The 21,883-nt window shown below is 42.7% G+C and overlaps 1 protein-coding gene across 1 annotated transcript; it reads right to left on the reverse strand.

Moving 5' to 3' along the window:
* Nucleotides 1–787: 787 nt before the first annotated feature.
* On the reverse strand, nucleotides 788–21,600 carry ADIPOR2 (adiponectin receptor 2; the record flags this gene model as incomplete). The annotated part of the gene is made up of 7 exons (XM_084261165.1): nucleotides 788–3,553; nucleotides 5,085–5,278; nucleotides 6,485–6,672; nucleotides 7,731–7,917; nucleotides 8,590–8,761; nucleotides 10,663–10,782; nucleotides 21,433–21,600. 7 exons carry the CDS (start codon nucleotides 21,598–21,600, stop codon nucleotides 3,422–3,424), a joined length of 1,161 nt encoding a protein of 386 aa, XP_084117291.1. The 3' UTR covers nucleotides 788–3,421.
* Nucleotides 21,601–21,883: the final 283 nt, after the last annotated feature.

Below are 21,883 nucleotides of genomic sequence, written 5' to 3' on the forward strand. Positions count from 1 at the left end.
GGAGTCACTTAAGTAAGGGATAAACAGCACAGCTGCAGGTGCTCAGACTCAGTTCTAGCCAACGCAAGAGGAAGATCAGGCCAATCCTGCCCAGGCAGCTCACAGATGCTTGCCGGCAGCCAAGGAACAGCAATGAAGGAGCACAAGGCCCCACTCCAGGCACAAGGCTATTCTGGGGAGCACCAGCTCCACTCCCCACCTCAGCCAAACCTCACTCCTTCCCACCCCAGCCAGTCCCTCAGCCTGCATACTGGGAGGAGACCATCAGTCCCTTACATGGTACCAGGTGGGAGGCATTTTCTCTACACCAGGGATTTGAGCCCAGACCTCCTGAAGGTTTCTTCTCAAGCACAACTCACCTAAAACTTTGTCCACAACCACCAAGGTCACCAGCACCCACACTCTTTCCTGTCCCCCAGCTCTTGTTCTTTGCCCCCTCAGTCCCTCCTGGCCACTCTTCTTGCAAGCTCTCACCCCCAGCACTTCACCTTTGGCTTGCCAGTACCGTCCATAAACCACAGTTGCTGCTCCTCCCACCACGCTCCACTCACTCTGACCCCTCGCTCCGTTCCCTCACCCACCCACCCGCTGGCCTTTGCTGGGGGAGGCACACAGGGAGCACCAGTTCCACAGCACGGAGACAGGCCTGGAGGCAGCGGCTGGGTTTCTGCGCCAGCAGAAGCCTTTTAGCCACAAAGTGCCGCCCGCGAGCGCTGGGAAGGATGACAGCGAGCGCGACGCCTTCGGGCTTCACACGCAGCACGGAAGGACCCACACCAGACAACGATACATTTGGTTCTTTTATTAGCAGAAGTTAAGAATACAGCAAGTAGTAAGATCCCATCTTACATGGAACCATCACCAGAGTCCCCCAACCATCAAAACCCCAGAATGTGCTTCATTGCTTCCAACAGTAAGCAATTTTTAAAAAGAAATATACTGAACAAGGCCACTATTTAATGGGGAAGGAAAGAAGCTGTAGGTCCTAACTATTCTATGGCAATAACCTGCACACAGAGCAAGCAAGCCTCTGACTGCTGAGAGTAAGGCATTCAGGTGCCAACCTGGGAAGAGTTCTCAGCAAGAGCTACAGAAAAGTGCACAGCTAGGTTGTTTTTATTGGAACACACAAACTTCTGGAACAGAGAGACTGACTGGGTTAAGAATAGCAGGTGGAGTACTGTGTTTTCGTAATAGTTCTGTGCTGTGTAGGACCAGGTTACAATCACCCTTCAAGGAGTGAACGTGGGATGATCCAGGATGGAGACCCCCACTCCTGCTGGTTCAGTTACAGAGGTATCCCAAAGCGCCTTGCAGACAGCTCAGATTCTGATATGTACCGCGCTTTTCTCACACCAGGATACTTCCTGCCAGGCAACTCTAAACCTTTGTCTGGGATGCCAGTGCTATTAGCCCTTACATCCAAGTTAATACTGCTCTTAACTTCACTTTAGTACCGCACAGACCTGCGGTAGGCAGCTTCCAGCCCTACAGGCATCCATCCAGTGTAGTGATCCTACTGAGAACACGTCCCTCTAAGCTCGCAGGCTGCTGCAGCACCACTGTCTGCTGCTCACCTTGCTCTCAGAGGCTTTACAATGACTCCATTCGAGGGGTGAAGCCTTAATATCCAAGTCAATTTTAGAAAGGCATTCTGCTTCTACTTGACTCCATTAGCTAAAGCAACTCCCCAGCACACCCCCTGTGATATACAGGGTATGGGAAGATCTTTGTAACCCATAATTTTCTCTTGAAGGATAAAAATTCAAACTCGCAGGAGTCTTAAAACAAAAGAAATAGCACACAACAAAAAGCCACCCTTCACCCTCCTTCCTTGTGAAATACAGCATTTTATGAGCTGTTTAACTCATCTGTGAGAGAGGTAATTGCTCTGAATTTCCAACTAAACACTCCAAGCAATACCTGTGCCATAACAAACAAAATGTTCAAGTTTCACCTTACGATTCCAAAGATTCTCCTTCAGTCTGGCTTCTGACTGGGCTCCAAAGATCAAGCTACATCAATTACACAAGAGAAGGGTATATGCCTCCCCTTATATAGGAGGTGCGGCTGCTCCACAGCAATCCAGCTGAACTCTTAGCTTCAGGTTTAAGAAATACCAGCAGTCCCATTGCTAAAGCACAGATGGGAAGCAGACCTAAGGAAAAAAATAATAATAAAAAAGGAACTGCACCGGGCTGATTGTGGATTTTTCCTCTTAGAAAGAAAAACCTGCAAACTCCCTCGGCATATGGAGCCTGACACATGAGAAAGTAATGTGCTTGAAGTCTGCAGTAGCTGTTAACTCCAAGTCCTGGAGCACGCAGCTTCCCCTTTCCAGTCCATCTTAACCCCTCCTCTGTTTCTCCTCACATGCCCGACTACCCTTGGACACGCGCGCTACCATCACTTCGTCAGACCAAGCAGAGCAGGCCTGCAAGCGGCGACCGCCTACTCAGTGGGGGCCTCTGGGTATAGGCAGGCACTGGTGGAGTTGGACTGTTTGCCATTTCATGTGCAGTTATCCCATCATGCTCCAACGCATACGATGAGAACCAGAACCAAGTAACTGTAAGATCCACTATCCACAACTCTACAGGCCACGCCAGCCTGGAAGGCAGCCGCCCCTCAGGCTTAGGCAGGGAGCGGGTGTATCTTTCAAGCGACTGGAGGAAATGAGCTTGCCAACTGCTGTGGCCTGGATGACAACGTGATTATTCCAGCCTTCGCAACCCTTGTCTACACCTACTGAATCTACTCCAAGTGCTGGCCAGGAACCCCTTGTTGCCCAGGGCATGCTGGCCACCAGGAAAATCTGCAGGGCCAACGTGCTTCACTCCTGGGAATTTTACCTGGTCCTCCTGCAATCATTTGTTTTGTGCAAAATTGAAACAGTGTGTGGTACTTGCATGTTGCATTCTTTACAAAAACCCTCCCCCCCGTTGTTTAAAACATTTATATAAATTTTATTTAAACAGAAAGTTAGAAATCTTATTTACAATTTGTTTTTCTCCCAAAAGAGCATCTAAAATCAACTCCCAAACCCTCCAAGAGGATATAAATTTAACCTTGATTTTTTTTTTCATTAAAAAAAAAAAACAAAACGAAACTGCTAAGCTATCCCTCCCCAATTCTACAAATAAATATGGCATTGACCAGAAGCCGGTTTGGAAAGGGTCCTCTGTAGCTCAATCTGTAGATCCAAAGAATAAATTAGGGTTTCAGAATTTCCTGGTCTTCAAATTGATTCATTCCATTGCTTGAGGTATAGAATTTATCTTGGTTAGTCAGAATCCCCATGAAGCTCCACGCCCCATCAGGTGAAACTTGGATTCTTCTTAGGTATTCGTTTCACTAGCCTGTCTGCTTCCACCGCGCTCGCGGTGCTGTTTTGGTTACGGTCTCGGGCTGCAGGCTGGTTTTACTGCATCCCATCTTCCTCTGTGCAGCCCCCTCCGACCGTGAAGCGGAACTCCTGGAGGTTGGAGACGCCGTGGAAGTGCACAAAGGCGCCAGCCACCACAAAGACATGGAACAGCTGATGGGAGTGGAACTGGGGGAAAGAAAACACTTCTGTTCAGCTGGAGCACCCCGGGTTCTCGCAACACCCCGTCTCCAAAAGCGCCACACATTCAGCTGAAGTACACAGTAACACGTAGCAGTGCCTCCAGTCACAAGCTGCAAGGCTCCCTCAGCTGTGTGCAAAAAGCCTGTCCCTCTCCTGTGGTTAGCAGCACAATTAAATTCTCCACACACACCTCCCCCACCCCCCCACCTCCCCCCCGCCCCGTCCTGCAGCTGCCTCAGCCCGCTGGCCCACCAACACACAGGCTACCTAGAGGCTACAGCGCGTCTTCGGGAAGGGGCAAAAGATCATTTCAGAGACTGGGGCAAGAGACTTAAATGGGAGACTTCTAAAACAAGTTCCTCCACAACACACACAGGTGGGTTGCTGATTAAAAGGGCTCTCCTGCAGCTAACAGATACAGACTCTGCACTGGTCACGGGCACGAGTTTTGCCAAGTGGACTTTCAGAATGTTTTCTCTCTCTGCCACAGAGAAACAGAACAGGAAAAAAAGGTATTGTATTAAAATCTAAAAATAAACAGATGTTCTGAATGAAGGCCCAGGATGCCATTGATTATAGTACATCAGATGAAAACCGTTGAGGGAGCTACATGACAAAACATGCCCTTGTTTGAGGGAAGCCACAACAATATGGAAAATACTCTTGAAAAAAAATTCTACAGATGTGCATTTAACAGGCTCCATAGGAAGCCTAGAAAAGAGGGGTGGTACCCCCATGCTTTTGGGGCCTAACTTATTATCATAACAAGGCTTTTTTTGGCCATTTAAACAAACCTAGCAAACCCTCCTTGTGCAAAAGCCACTGAACCCAATGCCACATTCCGCTTCTAATTGTCTTCAGGGGCCTTAAACTATCCCAGTGGAAGTACAGCCACCTTCCAAAGGTCTGCCTCCCTCTCATCTCTACTCTTGCTCCTCCCAATTTCTTTCTTTACATCTTCACTTCATATTTCCCCTTCAAGGTCTTCGCGACCCTTACCTTCACCCCAAGTTTCTCCCACCCACCCACTTGCTCACTTCCCCTTCTCTTCTTCTGGATCAGAGATCTTTCCAAAGTCTGCCATCTCCATCCAGCATTTCCGCTGGCTGCACAAGATGAGGAGCCAGACACGGTGAAGATCCCAGAGAACACACCGAACAGCAGAGAAATAACCATGCACTACTCCGCAGAGAAGTGGAGAAAGATGTGTGTTTGCAGGATCCTCAACACACACGTAGCTACAAAGGTTTGCAAAGTGGCTCACCCACCTGACAAAGCTATCTAGTACAAGTGCTGGGGTGAATTTACACACCAGCAGTTACCTCAGACCAGACAGTGTGCGATACCTCAGCAAGAGAAGCACCAGGTAAGCCAGGCTCAGAGAGCCCACACTTGTTTGGCTCCTTAAGACCTGTGTTTCTGGTGCAGCAGTCTGATACAGACACTAAGAAAGTACTGACACAAAGGGAGCCAGCTTTCACATTGGTCTCCTCATCCAGTCATTCTGTAGACTCACCCAGATGTCACACTTGCCGGGGAAGAACCTCTCCGGGATGCGGGCAGCATATAGTGCAGCACCAGTGATGTACAGGCATGCCATGAGTGCCAGCCAGCCTATCTGCCCCATTGTGGCTGCTTTCAGGAGCCCCTCAGAGATGACAAAGTGCAGGGTGGGAATAACCCCACTAAGACCCAGACCTAGAAATACTCCTGGGAGGTAAAGAAAATGTGGGAGAGTCAGGTTTGAACACAGTGGCGGTAAAGGGAGACAATGAAAACACAAAAGCTATGGAAGGGGAAACTCAGCATCAGCCAAAGCAGCAGGAAGGTGACAAGGCGTGAAGCTGAAGGTCCTCAGAAGAGCTCTTTTGGAAAGGAAGTTAAAGAATGGACAGACTTCCTTCATATACCAGAAGCTACTGAATTGTATGCTCCAGCAGATGCTGAAATATTTCATTTACTGATTGCATCTGCCAGCTGTAACACACACTAAGCCAGTTACACATCCTGGACTGTAGAGGGCACTGAGACTACACGAACTATGTCTCGCTTTACCAAAGTCTCTCAAGAGCAAGACAAGGAGAGATAAACAAAGAGATTATTTATCATACATTATACCAGTAGACCTATGAAACAAAAAAATAGCACCTGAGGCTCGTCTGATCTGCCATATAGGAGAATATGGTTTATTCGGTTAGATTTCAGGAGCAAGTACAGAAGAAAAAAAAAAAAGGGAGGGGGAGCAGGGCAGGGGGGGAATAATCATGTCCCATCCACAGATTTTAAGTTTGGAAGGCAGAACTCTCTGAAGGTACTCCCACAGTTTTTCCAGGAAATCTAGATCTACTGTGGACAGCATGTGCAGGTTAAGTAACAAGAAATATTACTACTGAACTCAGATGTATGCACATTCCATAGCTGACCCCTAAAGCTTCCTCTTTCTTCCTACCCCAGAACATGAAACCAGATCTGTTTTTTTTCTCTTTTGATGACATGAAAAACTAGTCACTTTCTTAAATATGTGTTCTATCTACACAGATTATTCAGATTAATTCTATCATTCTATGGTTTGCTAGTGTCTGAGCCTAGTATTAGAGATACAGTACACATACACACACCAAGCAGTCGGCGTAAAGTTGCTAGATGTAGCTACAAGCACTCTGCACTACCTTTCCTACTGCATGTGTTACTGTCCATTTCAGGAATGCACCTCCAGGACTTGCACCAGCCCTTATCTGTGCATCCAGGTGGCTGCAATAAGTGCTGAAAGAAAACCCATCAAGCTCCCAATCCAATAATTTTTTAGCTCTCTATAAAATGAAGCTCTCTTAAGCCTTCCCAAATGTTTTTTTCCAAGTGGCAAGCAGGAAGGAGGAAAGGCAGTCAGGAAGCAAAACAATTAACTTCAGGTCTTACCTGCTCTTACACCCCGGTATTCAGGGGTTGCAAACATGTCCCATTGTGAGACAATTATGGCTGCGATGCCCAGGACACAAATCACAATCAAGTAGATGAAGCAAGGCTGAGGGTTGCAATAGAAGGAGTAGTACAGCCACGGTACAAAGCTGCCCATTATGAGAAGTGCAATGCCAGAATAATCCAGCCTAGAAGGAAGCACAATTGAGCTTGGTAAGAGACACGAACCTTCAGAGGTCCTCACACCAACGCTCTCCCCTTTAGCAGACTGCCTACTCCCCACTGCAAAATGAAGTTATAGGTGGTACTGTGACTTACTTCCTGAGGGCAGCCCTTCCACCAACACCAGGAATGGATTACCTTGGCAGACAGCTAGCAAGGCCATTTTTGGACAGTCATCAGCAATACATACAGCAGCCTTTAGACCAAACCTTTTCGAAGGAAACTCAGATTTAAGCTTCACATGAAGAAAAAAAAAATCAGCACAAGAGTCCTCTGAACACAAAAAAGGGCACACAGCATGTTGTGAGAGCACAGCCAACACAAACACTTTAATATCTGACGAGCACGAGTTAGTCAGGCATCAGTTTAAGTGACCACTGGGGGATAATGTCACAGTTTTTCAACCGCACTGTTTTTCTATACGCCAGTAAAGAAAAGGCATCCCTACAGCCATTGCTTTTTACCACACCCTGACAAAATGCTCCTACAAAAGATGGAGTTTACTTTTTCAGTAGGGGATTTTAATTGCTGGGCTACTTTAGAGGTGGTCTTGCAGATGACACAATCCTAGGTCGAGTCATCTTATGAAATATAAGATACCTAACAACCAGCCGAAAAAAGAAACTGTGTAGTAAAACCAAGAGACCAAGGCATCTTGACAGACATTGTGGAGCTGTCTTACTTAAGTTTGAGATTCAAAGTTACTCAAAATAGTTGAAATGACAAGAAGTGACAGTTGCATTAAAAATTCAAAGTCCTGCAACTAAGCTCTAGATGTATTACTTACAGCAGCAAGATACAGGCGCACGCCTGCCAAACAGCAGAAAGTGAAGGAGCTTTAAGACTAAAATGACAGCACAAAACCTCATGCTGAAACAAACAAGAATCAGAAGAAGCTGCACTGAATCTCTGCTCAATTCTGTATATGGCGTCATGCAATGAACTCCTACCCTGGTGCTCCAGGTATAAATCCTTTTATCCCACCCGCTTCCTATTCAGCCTACTCTGTCCTCTAGGCACTTACTTGGAGAAGAGCCGGGAAACACCTTCTGAGTGGCAATAAACTGTGTGGAAGAGCCATGAGAAGGAGAGGCAGAGTATGGCTCCCAAGAAGAACAATCCAACAACCACTTTCTCCTGCACAGGTGCTACAAAGGACATGTTTGGCCGGAACATGTAGAAGATTCCCAGACAAAGGAAGAACACGCATCCTGAAAAGCAGCAAACACAGCAAGGCAGAAAGGTGTCACGTCTGTGCATAATGAAAGCTTTTCTTCCTCAAAGCAGGACTTTCATCTACAGGAGCATCAGACATAGGAGCTGCATGACAACCAGCAGCACGTGTGCCGAATAAAGTACTATCCTACTTCAGATATGTATTCCCACTCCATCTCTGTCCCAGACTGATCCAGTACAGACTCACACGTATTGTATTTTTCCTTGTCAGGCATCTTGCAAAACAAGTAGCTGAACATTTTAAAACAATTTAAAAGAAATCAGTTTCAAATCTAAAGAAAGGGGCATAGTTCGAGGAAACCTTTTCCTTTCAAGGGTCCATGCAAGTTGAAACCACTCATACAACCCCACAACTTAAGTGTGTTCCTGTGGCAAGAAATGCAATCTCAACACCTGCACACTTGGGAAAAAAACCCACCAGTATCTACTAGTAATTTATTGATTAGGAAATTTTTAATTAATGCATTTTTTTGAATGCCATAATTAAGGAAGTCCCATCCAACCTTGCTAGGATAAAATTATGAGGGGGATACCAACCTGTTAATTTAACAGATTACTATTGGAATGATAATGCTGACCACCCCTCACCTATCTTGCTCTCTTTGAGAACAATGAAGCCAATTAGCATCAGAGCAAGTGGAAAATACCTAGAAGATGTGTCCAGATGTTACCAGTCTCTGTATGTATTCTGAAGATACTCTTGAAACACGCCCGGAAGGAAGGCATGGGTGGTCTGTGTCCATGCAACAGGTAGTCGTTGTCCTTTAGCCAGTCAGGCAGAACATCATGGGGAATGACTCTCCATCTGCCCTCCCACACCTAGAAGTTAGAAGACTTTAGTTAAATGCAGGGAGTTCCACTGACATAGGGCAAAAGTCGGAAAACCTGTATTAATAGAAGTGTCAGACTTATCTACGAGTATGGTAAACAGAAAAGGGTTGAGAGGGAATCTCTGGAGAAAAGGCTTTACACTTGAAATGCAATGCTTAAGTCACTGATCCCTACTGAAAACAGCTCACATTCTGAAGTTGAGCTGCACCCACCAGTGAAAGGAATACTGTGGCATTTCAATGAACAAGAATGCTATTGCACTGCTTTCCTGCAAATGAAGTGATAGCATTTAATTAATTTCTGTGTTCTGTTATTTTCACAGATCATCCTTTCAATTTAATTGAAGAAGCTTACACCTAGTTGTCTTCAAGAAATAAACAAGCAAAAGCTGGTTTTTTTTCCAAACCACAAGCTAATCTGAATATATAAAAATATATCTGCTAGCATTTGGGGCAGTTGATTAAAGTCACCCATCAGTACTAATGTGGGCCAGAAAGCATGAATCAGCAAGAGACCAGTGAGAAGTGTTCAATCCCTTATCCAGGCTGGGAAACGCCCCCCAGAAAACCCCAACCAAAACAACACTCCCACACTCCCAAAACAAACGGTGACAGATGAGTTAAGGCAACAGATCCACGTCTCTCAGGTCCATCAATTTTCTTCTTTAAAGTGAGAGAGAACATATGTGCACACATTTAATTGGGAAACAGCTGCAGGAATAAAAGAAGTGTGCACAGGCGTTCTTAGTGCTGGTTCAGTAAAGTAAGGTACACGTGGTCCTCAGTTTGGCTTCAGGAGCAGTGCTGCCAAGGCAGGGGGGTATCAGGGAACTGCATTATGTACCGGGGTTGTTTCTGCAGTGTTCCTTGGATCTGCCGTCTGGCTAGTACAACAGGAACGAGCCTGAAGAATCCTGAAACACTAAGTTTTAAAAGCTACATTCTTATTTCAGTTTCAACAACAAGAGCCCAGAGTTTTAAAATCAATTCTCCACACTCCTTCATGGAGGCAAAACAAAACAATCAGAATAAAAAAAAAACAGTTAAAGACTGGGTTCTTAAATACATTAGACAAGAAAACAACTAGTTTACTTCATGAACCAAAAGTTTGAATTGAGGTAGGAACAGCAGGAGGGAATTCATTTTACACAATCCACCCTACAGAGCATCTAAAAAGGGGAAAAGATGCATAGTAAAAAACCAACCAAACAAAACCCAAACAACAAAGCAGCCCTTACACAAAAGACCACCAAGTAACTAGGATCTCGCTGTAAAAACAAAGACGAGTTCATAAACCCAGCAGGAACAAGTGTATAAAGGGGCAGCACTCCTTTCACCAAGAAAAGAGGGCCAGACACTGATACAGCCCCATGGCTCTAAGAGTAGCAAAAATTGAGCCAAGGTCAACAATTACAAAATTTACAATGGACTGACTTCGACACAGTTTTAATACAGACTTGTTTTCTTTTCAAGGAAGGGACAGAGCTTATTCTACAACGAATGCAAATGGTGCTGAAAAACCAAAATATTTGCAAGCCTGAAGAAACCTGGAAAAAAATGACTTTATAAAATAAAAATGCCTTGAACCAGAAGGCTTTTATTCTGTTTCCTACCCACAGGTGTATCTCAAGAGAGACTCCTCAGTTGCACAATCAGCTTTAGAGTCTCATTTGTAAACCCTATTGTTCCATGCTGTACAGTTTATTCATTTATGACAGACTGAAATCCTGAGAAGGCACAGTGTTACAAGTTATAGCAAGAGCTGCCTGTTCAGGGATGGTATGTACCTGCTCTCCCTCATATCGGTAGCGTAACGATGCTGCAGGCATCGTCTATTGCCAACTGGAGCCTCCTAAGAAAGCTACTCCAACAGTTTCCACATGCCCTTACCTTGCACACAAATTCTTCCATTCTCTCCATAGCATGGTGGGCTTGCAGAAGAGGTGACATACCCATAAACCCTTCTTCTTCTTGAGGTGCCTCATCATTGTGTTCATACTCCTCAGAACACTGCAGGGGGGAAAGAGGAGAAAATGCTTTATAGAACAGAGAATGGTGATGTTGTTTTCCATACAAAATTATGATTTGAGTTCTTGGCAAATAAAGAAGTCTTCTCTCCTTGTACAGCACTAAGGAAGGAATTCAAAATAAAAAATTATTATGTTCCTAGGTATCTGAGAACAACTTGCAAGTCTAATCCATTTCACACATGTTTTCACCAGGTTTGGAAGAAAGCAGTGTTCTTCTGCGAGCTACGCTTCATTAAGGCCCAGATATGAAGTCTGAGGCTTGCAGCCTACTCACCTCCAGGGAAAGATTACTTCCTATTTTATGTCTCAAAGTCACTATGACTGCCTTAACACCTTTATAACATACCTAGTAGTTTAGGTTAATAAAAAGGCAAGCCAAGGAGAAGAATCCATTTACTTTGTTACAAATGCTTAACAGTTTTTAGCTCAGATCTGAAGTCCTATTCTATTTAACTGGCACTACCGTTCAGCTTGTAATCCAGTAATGGACATTTACTCACTTGTTTGACTTCCAAGGTATTCCAGAAACTAGTATGAAACTTTTGCCAGTTAGACAAAGGTGAGTTATCAAATAAAAGTAGTAACAGCCATCAGACTTTAAAACACAATCCAAATAGAGAGAAACATCTGTATCCCCAAGGTGTACCAAGAGAATTATGAAAATAAAAACAAACAAAAAACCCCACTGAGCCTAGATAGTCAGCTGATACACGTTGCCAATAACTTTATAGGAATAAGGTTTGGTAGTTTACTACCCTATGCTGACTTATGTCATCTATATATAATGATGCACTCTAGCCTTCCATTTAGGAAAAAAGCAGGGGGACACAAAAATTCCTGTTTGCTCACTACACTGCTCGTGGTCCATCAAAGACTCCATTGAGTGCCTCAGCTTCCAAGGTAAACAAGCTTGAGAAAGCTAGAACAGAGAGAATGAGCCTTTTGTACCCCTCATGACCCAGTCAAAAAAGCCCCACAATCTGTATGGAGACTGGCCCCTTCCGTATTACAAGCCACAACACTATCTCACTCTTATTCCCATATCATGGTTAACTTTAAAAAAACCAAGGTTTCCTATCAGTAATGCCATCCAAATTGTCTGAAAACCCAGTACATTACCTCACATACCTCATCTGTGAACTGCCATCTGTAATGTTCGGGCTTCATGCTCATTAAAGTTCAGGAACTTAAAGTCAGGATCAGATCTGGTTGTGTGTGTCCAACATTACAGGTCTCTCCTCACAGTAAGGCCTTATTAACTTAACTGTAAGTTAAGCAGCTTGTTCAGTTAAAATTTTTTTTTTAGTAAATAAAAGGAGACTTCTTCCAACCTACAGTGAGCTAACTAGATTCTTCAATGTTTTGGGGCTCTTTTGAGAGAGAAATTACATGCTAACACTTGCTTTTGTATCCAAGGCTTGCACTAGCCACCGAAGCTTCATCTTTTGAAGATGTCCTCCCACCTCATAGTTCCTGACCCAATTTTACTCATCCAGAACATAGATCTGTGCTGTAAAGTACATAGTATACATCCTTCACATTTTACGTATGACCTCACTAGGACAACTTGCTTTACTAAATAAATCTTTGCGTATGATCCACGTCCCTTGTACTATCTATTCCATTTCATTTATCATTCCAGTCAGCACCCCCTCTGAGCAAGTCTGGGCAATGATTTCATGTTTTATAGCAGATGATTGATATAAATATTGATCAGCTCTAGGCAGATCCTACAGCAGCATATGACAGTTGAAGATAAATACATTCTCACTGCCTAGATTATCCCATTAATTCTATTGAGAAAGGCATCAAGAAACGTTGAAACGTAAACAGGCTTAATATCCTTCTAAAATAGGCTGATGTCCTGTTGGAGCAGAGAGCATGCTAATAAAAAGAAATTTGGTTTCATTCTGACTCAACAACATTGAGCACTGCCATTATTTCCCACACTGTCAATTTTACTGCTTTTTCTACTAATGGATCTCTCTGGTTATGATTCTTAGTCTTCAATATTATAAATAATTCACTCAAGGTCATAGAAACATAGAATGCTTTGGGTTGAAAGGAACATTTAAAGATCATCTAGGCCAAGCTCCCTGCCATTAGGGTCTGGATAAGATGTTTGTGATAGTCTGCAATGTCTTACAAAATCAAAGAAATCTTTAGTTTCCACAAACATGCCCTACAGAAAGGCAAGGCTTGGGTTTAAGTTCCAATGTACTTGATAGGAGCAGCACTGCTATGCCTTTTAGCTGCTCCAGGTTTCCCTCCCCCTGCACCACACAATGACCAGTTGGAATGGGGTGAGCAAGTTAGTAATCCTCAATTTACCATACTGGGTGGACTGAAGGAAAAAAGGTCTCTTGCAGAATCAAAGCCTGTATTCATTGCAGTCTGCCCAGTGACTCAAAGCCAAAAAACGTTCATTTCCCCCTCTCCAAATACTCCCCATTTCTAGAATGCTGGGAAGGTTTAAATTTGAACAGCCTGTAAAGCTTGAAGAGCACAGCTATTTATGAACTAGTCCAAAATCTTTGCATTTTGGCAGTGTGCCTACACACAAATCATTACTGAGCTTCTTTTAGCGATAAAAAGAATATCATACGTACAGTCCAGATTACTGCCAGAAAATGGAATTGATTTTACTATCTCCTTCCTGCCATTAAACTGCAAAATTAGCATTCAAGGAAAAAACTAAAGCTCAGCTTCTCACTAAGGAGGCAAAATTAGGTTCGTTCTGGAACATCCGTCCTCTCTCAACTCCTTCCTGTAATGTCCCTTTAGGAAGAACAGTAAACTGGGCTTCTTGGAAGCCGGAAACCTGTAGTCAAGGTGCAACACCAATGTCAGTTTTCACTGAAGGAATCTATTGACCTTCAATTCTTCAGACAAAGACTGAAGGGAAAAAAAATACCACTTTTCTGTTCAGAAGGCTTATTGTAAAGTTTCCACCATGACAAGTTTCTTCGTATCTTTGGATTCCCATATTCTCTCTGCTTTGGCTATACATATCAGAAATCCAAGAACACTTCTAGAAAATAACATATGCAAGCATACACTTTAAGACACCACCCCCCAAAAAAACCCAAAAACCAAACCACACTTTAAAATGGGGAACAGATTAAGTAAATACATCTCACTTGCCTAAGACCATGCAAGAATTGAGAGCCAAGAACAAAACTCATACTCCCAATTTTAATGCAGTATACCCTGAAACAAGTGTTTCCAGGAAAACTTTTGCCTTTATACTTTGTAGATCACTGGTCAAATGTTTTTTCATTCTAATACTGCAGATCTTTTATGTCAACTAATTTAGTCAATTTTTTAAAAAAGCAGTCTCAAATTTTGACTAATTCAGTGAAGTCTTTAGAGCATTTCAGAGTATGTTGAAATAAAAATCCTCATTCATACATAACAGGGAAGCTAGTGGCAATCATGAGATGTTATTCTTCTGCTGTAGATGTGCAGCAATGCACAGTATCAGTTTTCCATACGAATCAGAACTCATGGCTCTTGTATACTTGCTCTCTGGAGTGTCAGGACACTTAGTTCTATGGAAATGTAAACAATCCTCCCAATTTAAATCCTCCTCCATTTGCAAATTCATTAAGGGTTAAAGCTCTTATCAAACATAGTACAGATATCTGATGAGATTGAAATTAAACAACACTAGTATATATGCACCCAAAGTTGAGTAATGGTGCCAGAGAACAAACTGAACCTGATGGACAAGTGACAGTGGATGGAAGAAGAGAGTTTTACTGGTTTCTTCATATTTACTTTATTTTGGGAAGTTGTCCAGATTCTGTTCTATTAAGTGATAGACAAAGTAAAAGATAAATGTAGAAATCAGACTTAATTACACCACTTTGCAGAGTTCCAGGCAACACACTTCCAGGGACAGACCATCTTCTAAATGAGAATTTCAGACTGTGCTTTGGTAGGGATAAAAAATGTTTAAAGCCAAACCCAAGACTTAAGAGCACCAGAGCAAACAAGACTAAGAAACATAGGAGCCAAACTGCACTGTGTCCATCATTAAATAAGTTTATTTTAACATTAGATCTCACTCTTTTATAGCAATGGCCCTTTTTTAAAAAAAAAGTTTACTTTTTTTTTTGGCTGAATACAGTCCAAAAAAGACAGACCACAAAGCCAAAGACAGTGCAGTTTTGCTTGTAGCAGTAAAAGCTGCTCTAGAAAAGGCAATATACTACTTCTGTCTACTATAACAGCTTACCCTTCTCACATCTATTAACAGTTTTTATACTGTCTCGCTCAAATATGTTAGCACATTGTTTATTATTGTCATTGCTATGGAAAGGCCTGTCAGATGTCAAGTCACAAGGGTGGGAAAAGGTTCTATAAACCATTTTCCCACTTTTGAGAAAGTTATGTTCTCAGGACTTGAAGTGGTAAAAGTGCCATTTCTTGAGGTCTGTGGTTTCTTGATGTCAGTTTGAAGATTTCTAGGAAGTTTGAGAGCTTGCACATGAACAGGTGACAAGCAAGCTCTTATCACTTCAGACTACAGTTTTGCTAGAAACTAATCACCAGCCTGTTCGTTAGAGTATGTAAACTGAAATGCAAGTCAGACTTGAATGAAGCCACTTAAGGGGCTCATTCTGTCAGAAGCAGTGCTCTTCTCCCTCACCCCCAACTTCCTTTACGCTGCTCCTGGGACCTGTCTGATCCTTGGGTTGATTAGCTGATCCAGTACTAATCTGGAAGAGCTACTCACTTTTTGCTAGGTAAGCTTCCTATTAGATAATGAAGGTGGTTCAGATAACCAAGGGACTTAAGGAGCTCAAGCCAGTGCAAGAGAAACAAAGGGAGCATCAGCTCCCATTCTGCTTAGATCCACTACAAAATACTTCCTGCAAATCACATGCAAGGCCAAATTCCTTTTCAATAGGTATCAGTTGGGTGCCAGGTGATGTCCAGTCCCCCTTTTTGATCGCGTTCATCAGTTAGAAAGGAGCCTGAGAACCTAGCTGGGCATGGATTACAGGAAGTTAACTAATGATCACTTCAAGAGGCTGCTGTACTCTTAGAACTTCCAGCAGCTTTCAGGACTGCACTTTCAGAAATGTGAGAGTTTTCACCGTTTGCACACATGGCAGCCCTGCACAGGTTAACCAGTAACACCAGTAACTGCAATACAAATCTCCTAAGCCCCAGAAAGGGCAGACCTCTTGCGCTGGGGTTCCTTTTGGGACAGTCACCACTCAGCTACTTGAAGACCTAACAATTCACCATTGAGATGCCACTAGTGCCCTAAAGCAGCCACCGCATGATGCAGTCTGAATCTGTTCTAGTGTTCTGGTTGCCTCCTTCAGCAGCTGATAGATGCTCCCCCACTCTCGCCTTGATCTGTGTATTGACAGAACTCTGCCTGGGTATGAGCACATCATTGTAACGTCTCTATTAACACTGAGTCACGGGATATTATGACTCAGTACGTACATACAACTCTCTTAAAATGCCAGTTAGAAAACACATGTTGCAGCATTTACAACACCACTGTTATTCCCAATACTAAACTGAAGTCACAAAGTCTAGACATCACTTGGAGGTTTTGCTCCTGTTTATCTTGATCTCATCAAATGAATGATTAATAGTGTTTAACATGACATTCAAGTCATTTAATGTTTCTTGGGGCAGCATGCCAGATTCAGTAACACGAGAGAATTCAGCATAATGGCCCAGAACAGTTTAAGTCTATAATATAGCCTTAAACCTAATAAGAGAATGCTTTTTTAGTTAATTGCAGTCCTATAACATCCTTTCCAGCTAGCCAGGTTGCTTTTTTCCAGCAACTCCTCTGCACCCATTCTGTCAACTGACCTTTTATCAACCCATCTTTCGTAAGGGGAAAGCAGTGATAGGTGGTGCCCTGCCATTTCTCCTAAAAGCCTGTTGCACATTTTTCAGGATTTCATCAGCTTATGTTCTTTGGATTGTAAGTAATTAACTGGACAAGCACAGCACCTTAAAACATTTCCTGACTTCCCCTAACTTCTCCGCATATCAAGTTCTTTTAAAACAACAGCTTTGTCATTTAAAGTTTACATTCTCTCTTAATCCAATAGACTTGTAAAGGTACCCACACCACGGTTTTCAAAAGGCTAACTACATTCACCCTTTAAGCAGGGCGTGCAAAGCTCTCTGTGCTGTCACACAACCAAAAAAAGTCTTTCATTAGTGCTGTGCCAAAGACCCTTTCTGCCTATTGGTCAAAAAGTTAAGTACCCGAAGGTTCCCAGAGTTTAGTATTTTCCTTTTGTAGGTCACCTTCTTATAAAGGCTACACTTCATTTAATGTAGCACTTGGAAACAGTTTTATACAATTGGTCACGGGTGACTGCTTGCTAGCACTCCTTAAAAACAAGCACTGATATTTAACATTCCTTTAGCAAACAGTCCTAGGACAAAGTCACATTTTGGGTTCAGCAACCTTGCTAATGCACCCTTGTTGGAACTAGTTACCGCGTTATTCCGATGAAAAGGGTTTGCTGAGTCTCTAAGCAGTAGCAACTACCCATTTTCTGTCAATGCCCAGTGCTTGACAAGGACTGAAGACCCTCAATGCCCACATGCCCCACAAGTACACTTTGGAGAAAAGCCTCTACAAACTGCTTCCACTTCGGAAGATTCTCCTGTGCTGTTTTCTGCTCCTCTGTCATTGTTACTCCTGACAGAGGATAAAGAAAGCAAACATGCTGGGCTTATGGAAAAAATGTTCTTCTAAAAAAATTAAACAGAGAGGCTGAAAGCATACTGCAGAACTTAATATAAAAGTAGAGTCAAACAATCTAAAACACTTGGAGGAAGATACAAGTTAACCCACCAGTACAGCACTGTTTTCACTTCTACCACTGTAAAAGGCCATCAAGTCCCCCACTGCTGCCCAAGTCAGGCAGATACAATCTCCAGGAGAACAAAGGCAAAAACTGTGGAATCTAACCCTTGTCCGCGGAAACAGTTGTGCCAGTGATTGTAAACAAAACCACTCCCTCCCTCTCCCATTTTCACAGCAAGCAATGGTAATAAAACCAGCTGGCAGACAGCAAACTCAGCAGAGCACCAGTAGTTCCCCTCCCACAGAGCTAAGATTCCTCAGACTAACAGGAGAGAGTTGAACCCAGATGGAATTGATCAAACCATAACCTATTACAACTTTTGGATTAATTCCCATGAGTTTTCTGGGAGACAGGGCAACCAGAGACATAGCCATTTCCCACAGTATGAGACTTCTGGGCAGATAACTCTCTACTTGTGGTTGACTAGGTCAGCAGTTCATCTTTTCAGCAGAATTCAAGGTCTAAAAGCCTGTTAATAAATTGGACACAACTGTCAGTGAAGGACCCATCAGCATCCAACCAACTCAAGCCTGTGGAGCCCAGAAACCATCTCCATAGACATATTACATTCTCAGATGCTTAAGTGGGAATACTTGGGAGATATTCTGTGTATCCAATGTATGCTGTACAGAGGGGGAAAAAAAAAGGAACTGTTTTTGTAGGGAAAGATACTAGATTCAAGCCCTTACTTCAGTGACTAGCAGTCTGAGTAAAATATGCATTACTTCCAGTGCTTAGAACAGCAAGTGAAGGAGAAATTCAGATGTTAAGATCTTTTGATCTGAGGTAAAATGTCAATTGACATGCTTTCAAAGAAATTGCATCCTTTCTCAAGAGTTGCAAAAGTGGAGGAAAGGATGAGGCAATGCAGAGGTCTGCAGAACAACACTAAAATTAAAGGAACACCATTTAAAATATGAGCTCCAGAAAGATGCCTATGAAGACAGACTGAGAATTGGGCTTGTTCAGCCTGGAGAAGGCTCCAGGAAAAACGCAGATCAGCATTTCAGCATTTAAAGGGACCTACAGGAAAGCTGGGGAGAGGCTGTTTACAAGGTCATGGAGTGATAGGACAAGGAGAAATAGCTTTAAACTAAGAGGATAGATTTATATTAGATACTAGGAAGAAGTTTCACTATGAGAGTGATGAGGCACTGGCACAGGCTGCCCAAAGAAGCTGTGACTGCCCCCTCCTTGACAGCATTCAAGGCCGGGTTGGTTGGGGCTTAAGGTGTCCCTGCCCATGGCGGGGGCTTGGAGCTAAATGGCCTTTGAGGTCCTTTCCAACCCAACCCGTTCTGGAATTCTAGGAAGTAGAAGCATTAAAAGCAGATTAAATGACCATGGTTGTTCTACCAGTAAGTCTCTATATCTCATCCACTTTTCCAACATAACAGCTCCTTGGTTGTTGCTACAAGCTTCAACATGGTTGCATTTAGCCATTATAACACTAACATAGCAGGCACCACTAAAGTTCTTTTACAAGGGTACGTTTAGCTTGTGTGCCCAAGTACTATCACCACCTACAGAAGAACAATAACCTTCTATTACTGTTATCTAAACAAAAGCCTCTTCAAAACCAGAGGGAAATTATGCCTTTGAACTAGTAAGTCACCTCTACCAAGGCAGTTGCATGTAGCCAGAATGTACAGTAGAGCAGAAGAGTGAATCCTAGCTGGCATGAGAGCAACAGCTGTACTGAAGCTTACACAAGATAGAGGAAGATATACAGCATAATGTTTTTTCAAGATTTAGAGCACTGCAGTATGTCACATAATAAAGGCCATTTGGCAAGCAAATATTGGTACTTTCGACAGCAGAGTGTTTTGGAATGCTCCATCTGAAACATCGATTATTCAACCTTTTAAGAAAAAAAAATAAAGCTATTACAATGCTAAGAACAATTAAAAAAACCCAAACCAAAACAAAAAAAATAAACAAAGATGAACAGATTAAAAGTTTAGATTGAAAAACTGAAATAAGCAGGAGGCCATATAAGACAGAAAATGATGCAGTTCAAGACAGAACAGCAAGGCCAAAGAGCAAAAACAAGTTTCTGTGGCAGCACTTTAGGAGACTGGGAAAGATAGAAAAAACACCCACCTAAATATTTGTAGTGAGCCAAAGCAAAGAAACATGCTTTTGTCATAAGGATGAAAGCAAACAAACAAGAACTAACACATGCTAAGAGTGCCTGGAAAAACAGGAGAGAATGAGATTACTTTAACCATTTTATTTCTAAATTTAAACACTTAACTCCTCCAAATAACTTATTCAGCTAAGCAAGAATTATAGGCCATAGTCAGCTATAGGGTTTTACTCTGGGCTATTCCATCTGTTGGCAACATGTAACCCACATTATTCAACCCAAAATGTCGAAGACAAGAATGGAAGCATAAAAAAGAGATTAAAAACACCGTCAGATAAACAAATATATGTTCAAAATATTTACTAGCACAATTCAACTTCCCTTTTTTCTAGACTTAGCAAATTTAGCTGCTGGCTAACACTTTGCACCTTGTACACATGATTTACGAACTTCCACATAATTCAAAGAAAATTACTCAGGGTATTTCCTGTTGTCACAATACTGAGAATGTCCTCCTATAGAAGTTCTAGCAGTGCACAACTTACAGTGCATTGGCTTGGCTTATTAGCCACAAGTACCTGCTCTGACTTCCCACTAGAAGGACATGAAACTAAATTCAGAAAGGGCTCAAACTAATCAAGTTAAGACATCCCAATACAGGTTCTCATGTCAGCTGAGCCATGATTGTGGTCCATGCACACAACCAGCATTTGTGAGAAATGCAATTACAACAACAGTCCAACTCCTCTGCATTGAGGGCAATGTTAAGTAGCATCAGCATGTTTTTACTGGTGACTAAAATGACACAGTTGCTGTAACTGAGCTAATATAGGAAACTCATTAAGCCACAATAAATTTAATGCTGATCCTAAACTGAATGCATCTTCCACTTAACTGTGCTGATACCCATCTGATCTGTACATACCCTGGAAGAAGTATTAATTACAATTCTGAAAGTCTGTAACCAGTAGGTATTTTGTCTGGTGCTTGGAGACATTACCTGCAGACAACACCTGATTAATCTGCGGAACACCTTCCCGCAGGATGTTGCGGCTACAGAAATTCAAAGGCTCATGCACCACAAATTCAGAAACACTGCCACGGGCTCAGGAAATCTGTGAGCCACCAACTGCTAAAGGCTGGGAGAGTGACGTAGGGACAGCAGACTTCTCCATCCTTGTATTCTTCTTCCTTTCAAGTCCGTTACTGGCTACCAGTGGAGATAGGGTATCGCAACTGGGGATGCCAAGCCTAATTCAGTATGGCCAACAAGAACGTCTGCAAACAGATTATCCTGCCTAATCTTTAAGGCAACAGCAATTAGCCATGGTTCAGATTACATTTTGCCAGAGTCAACGTATCTCCTCCTTTCACTTATAATTGAAAATTACAGAAAAAAAATCTTTTGGTATGAGCAGCACCTCAGCAGAGAACAAAACAGTACAAGTCCCAGTTCTTTGAGGAGGAAAAAAAAAAAAAAAGTTCACCTCTGGTGAACTTACACTTATGTCCCAAATTTCCATACATTCAACTCAGTATTTCTGGCAGCTTCCTGGTTTTCTTACAATTTTTTATCAGGCATAAAGAGGCTGTAAGCTGATGGTTCACATTTCTGGAACTTATTTCAAGCACTGAAGGACTTTCATCAAAACTCAAGCCTAACAATCGTAACACTTACATCGTCCTGGTCAGAAGACAGAGGTGGCTCCACTAAAAGAAGCCTCTGCTCAGAGCTGTCCTCTTCAAAGGCTGCCTGTGTTGTTGCAGTGTCAGACATGTGTCCTTTTCTGAGCCGTAGACCTGGCTCTGGAGAACCAGCATTATCGAGTTCCGTTAGTTCATTCATGAGATGCTGGGAGCCTTCTCAAATATTCTGCCTGCTCTTGGTTGGGTTTGGCTGATTATCTGTTGGCTCTGAAAGACAAACAGTTTGTGTAACTAAACTGAAGTTAAAAAGAAGACCGTAAAGAGTCGTTTGAAAGAAGAACATGCTTAAAAGCTACCAAACAACTACAGTAACTGCTGTTATGTGCACAAACTCCCACTGGATCAGTTATACAGACTTCTACACTGCTTGACAACAAGTTCTCATATAGTAACCACTAATACTTGTGTGACCTTAGACAGTT

Source organism: Gallinula chloropus, assembly GCF_964237585.1.
Source record: "Gallinula chloropus genome assembly, chromosome: 1".
Classification (NCBI taxonomy): domain Eukaryota; kingdom Metazoa; phylum Chordata; class Aves; order Gruiformes; family Rallidae; genus Gallinula; species Gallinula chloropus.